The sequence below is a fragment of the Cotesia glomerata genome, linkage group LG9, assembly GCF_020080835.1.
Source record: "Cotesia glomerata isolate CgM1 linkage group LG9, MPM_Cglom_v2.3, whole genome shotgun sequence".
In the NCBI taxonomy this organism is placed as follows: Eukaryota; Metazoa; Arthropoda; class Insecta; order Hymenoptera; family Braconidae; genus Cotesia; species Cotesia glomerata.
The window spans coordinates 2,629,086-2,644,332 of record NC_058166.1 but is presented as its reverse complement, the minus strand read 5'-3'; the positions used below and the strand labels follow the sequence as shown (position 1 = coordinate 2,644,332).

Here is a 15,247-nt window from a genome sequence, read left to right as displayed (position 1 = left end):
CTGTATTTTGAATGGCGCGCATATTTGCGGCGCATCACGGCTTCCGAGCTGCCTGGCCCGCGAGCTCCGATTTTTCCCTTTCCACGGTCTTTGGTTCACGCGCACTTTTACGGCGCATCGCGATTCCCGGGCTGCTTACTTGGCGTTAGTCACCAAGTCCTTTCTGGTGACTGGCATTTTTGCTTGACGGAGACTGGCAAATTTACTTGACGGTAACTGTCAAGTAAATTTTGCGCATGCGTGAAACTTTTCTTACTTTAGTAAAAATTTTTTTCTTACAATAAACATTAACTTATTTTATTAATTTTTTTTTCCTTCCATTACATTCCCCTCTTACTTCGCAAAAAAAAAGAGAAAAATAACAGATTTTTTTTTCTTTTTTTTTTTTCTTTTTATTAAATTTTTACTTTCTAAGTTATTACAAAAAGATATTAATTTTTAAACGAACACTTATTTTTTATTAAAATACTGCATAAAGTTGAACATAGTTATATTCTACTAAGATAATAAAATTGAACATAGTTAAAAAAATGAAAATCATAAAATAAATATTTAAAAAAACGGTTATTGGAACAACAGGGGTATTATTTCCTCTTGGGGTTGATTATAATTAATTCCGTCTGTGTTCCTTGGTCTCTGTACTCCTTCCCAATTGGAACTAATTTCCACTTGATTCTTGGGTCCTCCGTATGGACAATTTTGGATACCTTTGGCACCCTCTGGGTCTGCTTTCGGTTTCCATCATTCTCCTTGCCTCTACTAAGATAATTAGATTTATCTTCTTCTGTTCGCTTGGTTATACTCGCATTTTGCTCTCTAAGTTTCTGAGCTTCCTTTTTCATGATATTTCTCCTAGCTGTTTCCTCCACTCTTTGCCGCCTTCTCAGCTTGGCAGCTGTTTTGTCTTTCTCAATTTTATCCTCCTTTGAGAAATCAATCGTATTGATTTGAATTACTGCTGGCTTTGGCTGGGTGACTTCTTGCATCACTGGCTGGACTACTGACTGGATTTTCCGAAGTACCTTGGGGATTCGGTGAGGTACTTTCACCTTTTCCTCGTCATTTCCTGTATCCTGCGCCTTGGCTGGTTCCTTTTTGGTCGTTGTACTCTTGTTTAGTTCTTCTTTTGGTTTATTTTTGTTTAACACATCTCCCTGGCTAGGTTCCTGGCTGGATTCCTGACTAGATTCCGGGCTGGATTCCGCTGACGATGGGTCAGCTTTTGGCGAACTCGTTGGAGAGTACAAATCCCTGGAGACGTCCGACTCCTGGGTTGACGACTCATCTGAACTTGATTCCTTTCTTCCTCTCTTAGACATCCTGACACTTTGCTGCTTGTTGCTTGAATGAGTTTCATCCGTGACTGTCGGGCTTCTTATAGCAGGTGTTCCGTGTCTTCCCCTTCTACATTGCCCTCTGCGGCTGGGTTGGGGGTAAGTCTTCCCTGATTGGTTCGTTTTCGTACACCATGCGCACTGCCTCTGCGCATGTCTTGGATTTTCCACTTCTCCTTGACTTTCGTCGCTGCTCTCTGATTGGTCCGGGTACTCCGATGAATTTTTGGCGGTAGATTCAAATTGAATAATTTCAATTTCTTCTTGTTTATACGGTTTTAAGTCTTTTATATGAGTCCTATGGACGTTTCCATCTATTCCTTGAATTAGAAATATTACTGGACTTATTTTCTCAATAATTATAAATTCTCCTTGGTATTTCGGAGCTAGTTTAGTCGAAATTTGTCCTTCTTTTGATGACAAAGTATAGAGTTTCCTAGATACTTTATCTCCAACTTTAGGTTCCCAGTCACTTCTTTTCTTGTTATAGTGTTTGGCCTGTTTTGTAAATCCTTTGGCTATATTGAGTTTTACTAACTCATAAGCCTCCTGTAGTTGGTTAACTCGATCTTGAATATTGTCGGGTTCCTCTGTTTCTTGATCGGTTTCCAGTTGTGTCCTCATGTCCGCTGGTTGATTCAACTCCCTTCCATAGTTTAAGTAAGCTGGAGTGAATTGTGTTGTCTCGTGCTTTGCTGTATTATATGCAAAGGCTAATTCAGGCAAGTGTTGGTCCCAAGTTCTTTGCGAATCTCCTATGAATTGAGCAATCATTGTCTTGACTACTCTGTTTGTTCTTTCCACTGGATTACATTGAGGTGAATGCGGTGGAGTTCTTATATGTTGGATTCCATATGTCCTCAATGCTTCGGTAAACATATTACTCGTGAACTGAGTTCCGTTATCCGTGATTATTGTTTTTGGACTTCCGAAACGGGTTATTACTTGTCTTCTCATTGCTTCCGTAATTAATTCCGTGGTTGCTTTCTTCATTGGTTGTAATTCTATCCATTTGGTAAATTTATCCTGGATGACTAGTAAATGGCAATTTCCTTTATATGATTTTGTCATTGGTCCAACAATGTCCATTGCGACAACTTCCCAAGGTTTAGTCGCCTCGATAGTTCCCATCTTTCCTGGTGGTGGTTGTTGTCGTGCCTTGAATTGTTGACAACTTTGACAACTCCTGACGTATTTTTGCTACGTCCGTTTGAATCCTTGGCCAATAATATCTTCTGGCAATCCTAATTACGGTCTTAGCTATTCCCAGATGTCCGGCTGTTTCATCATCGTGATTCTCTTTGATAATTTCCCTTCTCATTCCTTGTGGTATACACAATTTCCAGGCGTCTTGTCGTTCATTGTAGTTTACCGCATGGTGAACATGCTTATAAACCATTTCATTTTTAATCATGAATTCCGGATAATTCTCTGGGCTTTCCTTGATTCCCTGAATTAACTTTTGGTACCATGGATCGTTCTGCGAATCGATCACAAGTACTGTCTCCTGGAATATGTCATCGTCTTCTTTTCTCTGGGGATCGGTGCTCTAGAAAGTGCGTCTGCAACTTTATTCAAAGTTCCTTTCCGGTAAACTATTTTGTATTTAAATTGTCTTAAATACAATGCCCATCTGGCAAGTCTTCCTGATGGATTGGACAGTGTTTCCATCCATCTGAGTGATTGGTGGTCAGTAATTACGGTAAATTCGTAACCTTCCAAATAGTGTCGCATTTTCTGGATTCCCCAGACTACTGCTAAACATTCCTTTTCCGTGGTTGAGTAATTTATCTCATGTTCGTTGAGCGTGCGGCTTGCATAAGCTACTACATGCTCTCCATTCGAATCTTTCCTGGATTAAGACTGCTCCAAGTCCTTGATCACTTGCATCTGTCTGTAGTTTGAACGGTTTAGTGTAATCTGGTGGTGCTAATACCGGTGATGTCGTCAGGGCTTCCTTGAGTGTTTCCAACGCTTCCTGTTGACTGTCTGTCCATTTCCAGGGTGTTCTTTTTCCGTGTTAACTTGGTTAATGGTTTTGTTATATCCGAGCAGTTTGGGATGAAACGCCGGTACCATGATATCATTCCTAGAAATCTCCTCAATTCCTTGACTGTAGTTGGAATCGGTAATTCCGTGATTGCTTTGACTTTCTGGGGGTCGGTTCTGATTCCTTGTCCATCAACTATGTGTCCCAAATACAGAATTTTCTGCTGAAAGAAATGACTTTTCTCAGCATTAATTCTCAATTTGGCCTTTTCCAATCGGTTTAATACTTCCATGACATTTTCAAAATGTTCTTCTAAGTTTCTTCCCAGGACAATAATGTCATCGAAGTAAGCAAATGCTTTACCTTCGAGTTCCGGTCCTATCACTTGATCCAGATTCCTTTGGAATGTCGCTGGTGCTGAATGTAATCCAAAAGGCATCCTTTTGAATTGATACAGTCCTCGATTTGGTACTGCGAACGCCGTGATTTCCCTGCTGCCTTCCTCAAGTGGTATTTGCCAGTAGCCATCTTTCAAGTCAATACTTGAAAAATATTCTGAGTTGTTTAATTTATCCAACGTGGCTTGAACCTGAGGCAATGGGTATGCGTCCTTTACAGTAACTTCATTGACTTTCCTATAGTCAATGCATACTGGTACTGTTGGTTCTTTTTCTTCACCAAAACAATTGGTGCAGTCCATGGGCTGTTAGACGGTTCTATAATGTCTTCTTCGATCATTCGATCTACTTCCTTTTCCATGATTGCCTGCATGGCAGGATTCCTGGGTCCATATCTTATTTTGATGGGATCTGCGTCTTTAAGTTTTATCTTGTGAGGGGTGACATCTGCCGGTCCTTTCGTCTGATTCATCTTGTGAATCTTTTCCTCAATTTGAGTCAGCATCTTTTCCTTTTCGTCTTCTTCATCGTTGTCACTTTCCTCGGTTAAAGTGTTTATCTGGTTTTCACTGACAACTTCTCCTGGTTGAAATTGCAGTTTAACCTTCAAGTCCTTGAGTATGTCTATTCCTATAATCATCGGTTTGGCTATTGTTGGCATGACGCTGAAACGACATTCTTTTTAATTCTCCCAGAATTCGAACTCGAACTTTGACATGTCCAATTATTGGTAGTCGACTTCCATCTGCTTGTGTCGCTACTTGGTCTTGATTCTGAGAATCCAATTTTATTCCCATGTTTTTAATTTGATTCCATGACTCTTCACTGATGCATGACCTTGTTGCCCCTGTATCTATTAGAGCAGGTACAGCATATTGATTGATATATACATCCGTATAAATCCGTCCATCCTCTTTTTGGTAATAAGTTTGTTGGATTCCATTATTATTCTGAGACCTTTGGTTCTGTCTCGATGTTTCCTGACTGCTCGTCTGTTCCTGTGGGGGTCGGTTCGAAGGTGCAGTTCCCTTGCCGACCCCTTTGAAGTTTCCCGACTTGGGACAAGTACAATCTCTGGAGTATACGCCTTCTTTTCCACAACGTGAACAGAACTTTTTCCATGGGTTGGTACAATTTGGCCTGATGTGTCCCCGTTCTCCACATCTCCAGCATACTTCCTCTGGCACATACGGTTGATTAATCGAAGTAACTTCTTCTTTCTTCTTTTTATCCTTTTCTTTTTCTTTTTCTTTTTCCTTGTATACTTTTGGCGGTAATAAACTATACTGTGGCTGCGGTGGTGGCGGTTTATAATTCTTTTCCAGTATAGCAATTCTTTCATAGTCACTGGCTAGACTAAGAAGATTTGCTACGCTGTGAATCTCACTTCGCCTTATATAGCGCTGGTATTCCGGACGGAGGTTGAAGTATAATCTGTCTATTTGATTATACTCGCTCATTTTTCCATAGCGTCGCATCATTGTTTGCAAGACCGTAATATAGTCTCTGGCTGACTCCTTTTCTCCTTGGGTCCGGTGTTTTATTTCTTCTTCCCATCTTGTATGTATGTCCGTGGGTAAGTAGAATTTCTTAAGTTGGTCCGCAAATTCATTCCATGTTCTCCAGTTAGCCTTGTTATTCCTATACCACAAGAGGGCATTATCTTTGAGTAGGACTGGGATGCATTCCAATAATTGATCCTTGGTAACTTGGTAACTATCTGAGAGTTCTTCAACTCTTTCCAAGAATGTTAGCAAGTCTTTTTCGCCATCAAATTGGACATTCCATTTCCTAACTTGATCCTTGATGTTGACCTCTTGTGAAGTTCGGACAGTTGTTGAATTATTACTCTGATTTTGTTGTAATCTATCCAACTCTGCCCGTAACTCCCGTATTCTCCGTTGTTCATTTAACAAGTCTTGCTCTGCTTGTCGACATCGTCGAACTTCTTCTTCTAAGTGACGTCTTTCGTCACGAAGACGACGCTGTTCTCTTTCACGCTGTCTCTCCTCGTTGAGACGCATTTGATCAGCTTCATTTTGTATTTCCTCGTTAGGACGTCTTTGCTCGGTTTCTTCATCGAGGCGTGCTTGTTCAGTTTCGCGTTCTCGCTCGGCTTCGCGTTGTCTCTCCTGGTCAGCTTCTTGTTGTCTTTCTTCATTGAGACGTACTCGCTCAGCTTCGCGTTCTCGCTCGGCTTTGCGTTGTCTTTCCTCATTGAGACGAACTCGTTCAGCTTCGCGCCGTCTCTCCTCATTGAGACGTGTTTGCTCAGCTTCACGTTGTCTCTCCTCATCACGACGCATTTGCTCAGCTTCGCGCCGTCTCTCCTCGTTGAGACGTGTTTGCTCGGCTTCGCGTTGTAATCTTTGCTCATTCAGGCAACGTTGAACTTCTTCCTCCACGAGTCTTTGTATCCTTGCGTCTTCAACTGCTTTGGCTATTGCTGCAGCTCTTTCTTTTACCCGCTCAGCTGACTGTTTCGTTCTTCGGCTTCCTGGGACTATGAATGTCTGATCGTTGGATGTGCTTTGCACTGGTGTATTCTGATTCAGAGTCTGATTCACGATCCTAACTGGACTGTTAGCTCGGCTGGAATCACTTGACTCGTGACGACTGTGTTCCCTGCTTTCCACAGCGCCATCATTAAGTAGTGTCATCCTGAGAAGTCTCCTCAAGTCTTCTCGGGATGATCCCGCATCTACGGGTACGTTTCTTGCCACTAACTCCTCTGTTAGTCTGGCTTTTGTCAGGTTATATATCCAAGATATCCTGGGTTTAGGCGTGTTGTCTCCCATGTCGTAATTTGGTTTGTTAAATCTGAGGGTTCTAGCAACAGGTCCCTGTTCGAGCGCCAATTATGTAACGTTTAACATTGCTTATTGCTAAACAATCCAACGCTTATACATAAATAATTTATTTTTGGGACAGTCTCAGCGGGCTCCAGGATTCATGCTTGTTGGGTTTCTTATAAATCAAAACCCTCAGATTAGTTACATTGTAAATAAATAAAATATATTTATTTATTAAAGTACAAATAATAATAATAAATGATAATAATAATCCACGGTAGGTTTCTTCTATCCGGTCTCTGGTGTGTTCAACAATCCTGTTCTGAAAGTCCTTTATAGCAACTGGAAGTTTTGCTTTGCCAGTTAAAGCAAAACTGACGGTGTGTTGACTGGAGGTATTCGGAATACCTGACAGTACTCCTTGGCTGGACTGGAGATTCAGTACTAGTGAATTATATTCACTAGCACACGGCGGTACTCCTTGGCTGGACTGAAGATTTCGATTTGCCAAATTAAATCGAAATCAGTACTATGAATAGTACTCTGCGGTATGACTACTGTGAATTTTACTTCAACAGTACCCAACGGTGTTATTCTCCAAGCCCTTTACAGCGACTGGAAGTTTTGCTTTGCCAGTTAAAGCAAAACTGACGGTGTGTTGACTGGAGGTATTCGGAATACCTGACAGTACTCCTTGCTTGGACTGGAGATTTCGACTGTCCGAGATAGTCGAAATCCGTACTATAAATAGTACACTGCGGTGATGATTACTGTGAATTTTACTTCAACAGTATCCAACGGCGACCTTGGCTGGTTGAAGATCTCGATTTACCAAGTTAAATCGAGATCAAACGCGAAATTTTCGGTCCAACGGCGGCCTTGGTTGACTGGAATCAATTCTTCTTACTTGAGCACTAAGTCTTCTTTCACTAGTAGGTTCCTTGAGTTAGCTTTCGAGTTCCAGGTTACTCAGCTGCTAGCTCGAGGAAGAGTGATCCGGTGCTCCGCGACTCCGGTTTATATAGCAGTTTCAGTTGGTAGTGGGGACAAAATAAGCTCTGCCATTGGCCCGCGAGCTCCTACTACCCCTTCCACTGTATTTTGAATGGCGCGCATATTTGCGGCGCATCACGGCTTCCGAGCTGCCTGGCCCGCGAGCTCCGATTTTTCCCTTTCCACGGTCTTTGGTTCACGCGCACTTTTACGGCGCATCGCGATTCCCGGGCTGCTTACTTGGCGTTAGTCACCAAGTCCTTTCTGGTGACTGGCATTTTTGCTTGACGGAGACTGGCAAATTTACTTGACGGTAACTGTCAAGTAAATTTTGCGCATGCGTGAAACTTTTCTTACTTTAGTAAAAATTTTTTCTTACAATAAACATTAACTTATTTTATTAATTTTTTTTTCCTTCCATTACAACAAAAACATACAAAATAAAAAAATTAAAAAATCCAAGTAACCGATATAATTGTTTATGATTTTCGGAAATTAAAAAAAATTTTATTGTAAATTTAAAAATAAAAAAAAAAATTTTAGAACGTACTTGGTGTGCGTCATTGTGTATTTCAATTTTTTTAAAGTCCGAGTAAATAGATTTTACGAATTTCATCAAAAGTAAAATATTTTGCAACCACGCACACTAAATACGTTCTAAAATTTTTTTTTTAATTTTTAAATTTACAATAAAATTTTTTTTAATTTCCGAAAATCATAAACAATCATATCGGTTACTTGGATTTTTTAATTTTTTTATTTTGTATGTTTTTGTAAAGAAAAAAAAAATTTTTTTTTTCCTAATAGTCTTATGAACGTGGACTTGGCGCGACTTTTTTTACAGTGAAACTGTTTTTGTTCGGATTAAATTTAATCAGCACAAACTATAGCAACGCAAAAATTTCGATCCTGACTTTTTTTCGATGGGCAAAGTGATCTGCCACAGACTAAATAATTTGAGAATGCATAGTAATCCTTCATTAGATGGGAAACTACAGTTAAAAAAAGATATTTCACAGCTTGCATCTACACCCGCCAGGGTGCGCTGGAATTATTTTTACATAAACTGTAGTTTCAAGGGGATAGTTTGCTATAAAAAATGCAACCAACGCGAGATTTAAGTTGGTACCAATTGTAAATTTTCATTATAATTACAAAAAATACTAAAATCCGAACAAAAACAGTTTCACTGTAAAAAATCGCGCCAAGTCCACGTTCATAAGACTATTAAGAAAAAAAAATTTGTTTTTTTCTTTACAAAAATATATAAAATAAAAAAATTAAAAAATCCAAGTAACCGATATGATTGTTCATGATTTTCAGAAATTAAAAAAAATTTTGTTATAAATTTAAAAATTAAGAAAAAAATTTTGGAACGTACTTGGTGTGCGTCATTGTGTATTTCAATATTTTTAAAGTCCTAGTAAATAGATTTTACGAATTTCATTAAAAGTAAAATATTTTGCAACCGCGCACACTAAATACGTTCCAAATTTTTGTTTTAATTTTTAAATTTGTAACAAAATTTTTTTTAATTTCCGAAAATCATAAGCAATCATATCGGTTACTTGAATTTTTTAATTTTTTTATTTTAAATATTTTTGTAAAGAAAAAAACAAATTTTTTTTTTTCTTAATAGTCTTATGAACGTGGACTTGGCGCGATTTTTTTTACAGTGAAACTGTTTTTGTTCGGATTTAAACTGATTTTAAGCTAAATGATCTGCATTTGAACTTATTTATCTGTATTTGAACTTTTAAAAATATTTTCATATGTATTTGATCTACTATTCAAATTATTTTTGATCTGTTTTAAGTCTAAATAACTTTTTAGTAAAATAATTGAGCAGCTATGAATATTTTATGCTGTTTCTGATCTAGTGAGACTAAAAAGTTTTAAAAGTTTGATCGGTTTTTAGTCTAGTTAATTTGTAGATGGACTTTATGTATTGTTTTCAAATTCAATATGAAATCTTATACTGTTTTTGATCTACAATTTTCACTCTAAATGTTCGAAGACCAAAAGTCGACTAAAATGGTGACTTATAATTTTTTGGTCTCAAAAGTATCTCATTAAAAATCATAAGTCGCATTTATTTGAAAAAATAAATTAATTTATAATCGCACTTAAGCTTTCAATTGCACGGAAAAAAGTAAACTGTAATAAATAATAGTCGATTTATTATAAGTCATGATCAACTGCTAAAAATTACCATTTCAAACAGTAATATCATGATTTTACTATTCACTTTATAATATTTATCATTTAAACGCGACATTTTATTCTTTAAAAGCAAGAAAATACTATTTCAAACAGTAATATTCGCTATGTGAATGTCGAAAATTTTAAAGTACAATAATTAAGAATTTTGACTTTGATATTTATCATTTATTACCTGAAAAATGATCTATGATATGTAAAAGTATAAAATAAAGTCAGTAAATTTTTAATACTAGCAACGTCAATATTTACAAAGTAAAATGGTAAATTTTAAACGCAACACTAAAAATCAAACTACAATTATTGACCTGCTTGGACTGGTAAAATTTATATTTAAAAAGTAGAAATTTAACTGTTTCAAATGTTAAATTCTCCCAGAGTGAGACCCCCTTCTCCTCATATTATGGACTATATATCAAAATGGTAATTTTTACTGTTTGAAACTGTAATTTTTAAGATGAAAGAGTCGTTATTAACTTCCCGCTAAGAAAATCGAAGATTTTCAAAAATCGGGAAGTTATTGTTTTCACCCCGTTTTGCAAAATCGAGTTTTCATCAGATCTCGACGTTTGAAGGTCACAGGAAGCTTCCCTGACTATCCCTGCGAGGTTGTCACGGTGTCTGTATGTGTGTGTGTGTGTGTGTGTGTGTGTGTGTGTGTGTTTTTTTAATTTTTTATCTTAGGGTGGGGAATCCTTCTTACGGATTCCAGGCATAGTTGTTTGGCCTGGATATGTGGCGACTCGACGCAGTGTCATACTAAAACTCGACCCTAACGCCCCTACCCACTAAACCCTAAACCCCTTTTCCTTCTTTCCTCTAATCCCTCATGGAAACCGCCGTCAGGCATTACTTCGTGAGGGAGGATCCAGCTACCGCTATTCCTTCTGGTGGCTAAGGTGTTATTTTTCCTTCCTTCTAGTTTCTGTCATTTGCTCTTTTTCTTTCAATGGAACGCAGCTCTGTAAGCACTTCTGTGGCAAAAGTGCTTGTAGCGTTCCAAGCAGTTTGATTCGACAACATTGCATCTACTATTGTCTCTGGTTGGATTCTCCAGTTCAGGATCCTCTCTAACTCCTCACGCTGAGGATCGAAACGTGGACACACAAAGAAAACGTACCTTGCGTCCTCAATAACCCCTGGACAAGACGGGCACTCCGGAGAATCGTCGTGCTTAAAGCGGTGCAGATACTCTCGAAAGCACCCATGTCCTGACAACATCTGCGTTAGGTAATAGTTGACTTCACCATGGTTTCGGCTCAGCCAAACGTCGATCTTTGGTATGAGGCGGTGTGTCCATCTTCCTTTTGCTGCGGCGTCCCACTCAAGTTGCCATCGCGAGATGCTGTGCTGCCGTTCTTCTGTTCTTAGTTCTTCAGCGCTCAGTGTAGTTGACCTCTTTCGATGGTAAAGGGCCCGTCTTTCTTTAGCTAAGACTCTAAGCGGCAGAGTTCCAGAAATGACGCACACTGCTTCCTCTGATAGTGTTCCAAGGCGCTGGCTACTCTTAGCGCGCTCAGTCGGTAAACCGGACATGCTTTCCTCCATGATTCTTGGGTCTCAAGTGCGTCGGACCAAATGGATATACCATACGTGAGGACCGATGTAACTACTGATGATAGCAATAACCTCCTTTGTCTGCTTCGGGCCACCGATGTTGGGCATCAATCGTACTAGGTTAGCCACTACTGCTGATGCTTTGGCGGTCACGTGTTCAACTTGTTGTTTGAAGTTAAGTCGGGGAATCGAGCATCACTCCCAGATATCGAATGAATGGTTGGGATGTGATTTCTTGGTCTCCGACGTTTAAATTGATCGTTTCCACCACTTTTCTGCTAGTGATAAGTACAGCCTCGGTCTTCTGTTTAGCCAGTTGTAGGTTTACTGTGTCCATCCACTGGTTAATTCGCTCAAAGGTGATCGTGAACATATGATTTATCTCATCAATATGCTTAGTGACGATTACTACGGCTACGTCGTCCGCGTACGCTACCAGTTTGACATTTCTTGGTAGTTTCAGTCTCAGCAATCTGTTGTACATGATATTCCAGAGAAGTGGACCGAGAACAGAACCCTGCGGGACGCCTCCAGTAACATCATACTCCTTTGGACCATTCTTCGTGTCATATCTAAGGACTCTATTCGTGAAGTAGCTAGCGACTATCCTTCTCGTAGATATCCTGGTACGTTCATCTCTTGAAGAGCTTGCATGATGCGATCCCAGTTGGCGGAGTTGAAGGCATTTTTGATGTCTAGGGTTGCCACCAGACAATATTTCTTCGTTCCACCCTTCCATCTGGTACCGGCGATTGCGTCTTTTGGCTATACCGACAACCAGGTTGATTGCGTCCAGGGTTGATCGTCCTTTTCGAAATCCGTACTGATTGTCTGCTAATAGTGGATCGACAACTGCTTCTATCCTTTGGTGGATTATACGTTCGAGTATCTTACCGGCTGTATCCAACATGCAGAGTGGACGATAAGATGATTTGTTCTTCCGGTGGCTTTTTTCCTTTAGGAAGTAGTACCAGCCGTTGTTGTTTCCACTTCCGAGGAAAAATCCCTTCCTTCAAGCAGATGTTGTAGACATCGAGGAATAACGCTGGCGCTGCTTTAATAGATGTTTTCAAGGCAATATTAGGGATTCCGTCCAATCCCGGCGCTTTATTATTCCCGACGCGGTTACAAGCTTCCATCAGTTCTTCTTTTCGTCACAGGTGGGATATCATTCAGTTCGTCTTGTGTCAACAGGTAGTTGAAAACGCGCTGTCGTGGAAACAGTGCAGTCACGATCTTCTGTAGGAGTTGAGGACACGTAGGAGACGGCATTGGCTGGTATTTCAAGTTTGCCATGACCACCTTGTAAGGTCTGCCCCACAAGTCTTTGTCCACCTCGTTGATTAGCTCTTTCCAGCAGTTCTTCTTGCTATCCTTGATGGCTTTGTTTAAGTCTCGACGAGCTTTCTTGTATTCTGCGACTAGTTCCGCTGAGTCATGCCGCCGATAACCACGCTGAGATATTCTTCTTTTCTTGAAACACTCTTTCCGTAGGAAGCTGATGTGGTCGTTCCACCAGTGCACCGAAGGGCTTTGGTTCATGCCCCGTTTACGGGGCATGCAGGTGTCGCAAGCCTGGGACACTCTCTTTATCAACTCCTTGGTCATTTCTTCTGCAGATCCAGTAGTAAGCGGTTCACTATTTAGGGCAGCTGCTAGTGCACTTGGGTCAAAGGATTTCAGCTTCCACCCAACGATGTCAAGTTTCTTAGCCGGTCTTCTAGGATTCGGGTCCTTTGATACTTCCCAGAGAATCGCGTTGTGATCGCTGGCCGTGTAGGTCTCCATCACTTTCCAGTCGTAGTTTCCTCTGATGAGGCTGCTGCTGACAAAAGTAAGATCCACAATAGAACTTGCGTCGCCTTTAGTGTACGTCGGCGCATCGCCACTGTTCAACAACACTACGTCTAACGTAGAAAAAGCTTCTAGTAGTTCTTTACCCCGAGCGTTGGTGTGTTTGCTGCCCCAATCCACTGCCCAGGCGTTGAAGTCCCCAGCTATTGCCACTGGGTAGTACTGCTTCGCGTCCTCCGTCAGTCGATCCAGAAAATCCATGAATTCAACAATAGTGAGGCTAGGTGGTGCGTAGCAGCTGTCACACCGGATGCCATCTACCGATGCTGCTACAAAGCCGGCGCTGCCATTGTTAACGATACTCTGGAAGGGGAGCTTGCCGCAGGACCATATGACAGCTTTTGTGGTGCAGTCGGTTTCCCATGGTTGGGTACTCAGGTGCCTGTATGGCTCTGCTATTAGTACTAAGTCTAGCTCATGATCGCGCACAGTCTGCATGAGCAGGTCTTGCGCAGCCTCACAATGGTTGAGGTTGAGCTGTAGTATCTTCATGTTCTTTGGTTTGTCATCCTCTGAAGCGCCTCTTGGAATACCGGGCATTTGTGATTGCCGGCACAGTGGGCGGAGTCCTTTGCACTTGGATTTTCAGCGCATAGTGCACATTTGGCTGGGTTTTTACAGTCCGCGATTTTGTGCCCTTCTTGTCCGCACCTGATGCAAAGCTTGGATCGGTCTACGCTACTTTTGCACTGAGATCCATGATGCCCGAAGTGCCAGCACTTGAAACATTGGGTTGGTCTTCTCGTGGCTCTAATTCGGCAGTTGACCCAGCCGATCCGGATTTTACCGCTTCCTTCCAATATCTTCCGCGCTGCAGCTGCTGGTAGAGTCACTACGGCAGTCTGAGTACCTCTGTAGGCCTTACGGATCTTAATTGCCTCTAGCGATACCTCGCAAGATTCTCCGGTTGCCATATGCAAGGCGGCTTGAATGTCCTCCCTGGTTGTAGTATCATCAAGGTCCCGGATTTCGACGTCTTCCTGTGGACCTTTGCAGATCACTTTGGCCTCTTCTTGTAGGATGCCCTCGATGGTTTTCTGTAGGGCTTGGCCTTTATCGGAGCTCTTCCTAGAGAGCGTAATCAGCATGTTTCCGGCCCTAGTTTTGTGGATCTTATCCACCGTAGTACGGACCTGCTCTTCAGGGACATCCTTCTTTATTTTACGCAAAATCTCAGCGTACTTCGCCGGCTCAACTGGGCGGATGATCAGTGCGTCTGGCCTGATCCACTTGCGCGGTTTCTTCCGTTTAGGTTCAGGACGGGGCTCCTTGGGCAGTTGATTTGGGAGCTGCTCTGAACTTTGCCTTCGTTGCTCTCTCTCTTGGACTGGACTTTCTGCCAAGCAGACGCTTTTGTCCGTTCGTCACTTTGCATTATTGCTCTTTGCGGAGGGCTTTTTCTCAGGTCCTTCCTCTTGGTGGCTTGGCTGCACGTTGGGTCTGGAGAGGTCCGATCTTTCCTCTTTCCAGTCTTCGTGGCAGTTTCTCGTTCGTCTTCAATGACCGACTCACCGTCACCTTCGGCTCCGGTATCCATTGTCTCGTCAGTTATAACAACAACTTGTTTGGTTTGCCCCAGTGTAGCACGAGGACTGCGTCGCGATGCTAATCGCCATTCTTCATCCAGTTTTTTGTACCTTCGAAGGGCGTTAGTTACACTAGTCGCCTTGGTCTTGATCTCCTTGTGGATATTGACTTTTGACTGGACGAGATTATTTAACTCATTTGTCAACTCTTCCAGGCGTTCCAGCGCTTGCGTTCTCTTCATTTCAGCGCTTGCTTCAATCGCTGCTTGTTGGGCATGCGGCCCGTTTTCACTAATGTTAGTTTCCATTAAATTACTCATTCTTTTGTGATTTACCAGCGCATCGTACGGAGCGGAGCGGGTTGTCATAACTAGGAACGGGTGTACCCTCGGAGATAGTACTCCTACCCCAGTTCCCTGAGGCCTAGCCGACACTTGGCCAGTCCCGGAATACACGGACGGACTAGACTCGCTCGGAGCGGTGAAGATTCCGATCTCTAACACTCACTGCGTACTTCCTGATCAAGGCCCGAAGTGGCTGGCTCCTGATCCACTGCTGCAACTTACACCTCGGCAGAGCAAGC

At 41.5% G+C, this 15,247-nt stretch overlaps 2 protein-coding genes across 2 annotated transcripts; both read right to left on the bottom strand.

Moving 5' to 3' along the window:
• Positions 1–493: 493 nt before the first annotated feature.
• On the bottom strand, positions 494–3,068 carry LOC123271709. Its single transcript, XM_044738100.1, has 3 exons — positions 3,036–3,068; positions 2,587–2,883; positions 494–2,534 (listed from the first exon to the last, which is right to left on the bottom strand). The coding sequence occupies exons 1-3, from the start codon at positions 3,066–3,068 to the stop codon at positions 585–587; spliced, it is 2,280 nt and encodes a 759-aa protein (XP_044594035.1). The 3' UTR covers positions 494–584.
• A 1,253-nt stretch (positions 3,069–4,321) lies between these two features.
• On the bottom strand, positions 4,322–14,226 carry LOC123271708 (trichohyalin-like). The gene is made up of 3 exons (XM_044738099.1): positions 13,975–14,226; positions 6,828–7,004; positions 4,322–6,565 (listed from the first exon to the last, which is right to left on the bottom strand). The coding sequence occupies exons 1-3, from the start codon at positions 14,224–14,226 to the stop codon at positions 4,322–4,324; spliced, it is 2,673 nt and encodes an 890-aa protein (XP_044594034.1).
• Positions 14,227–15,247: the final 1,021 nt, after the last annotated feature.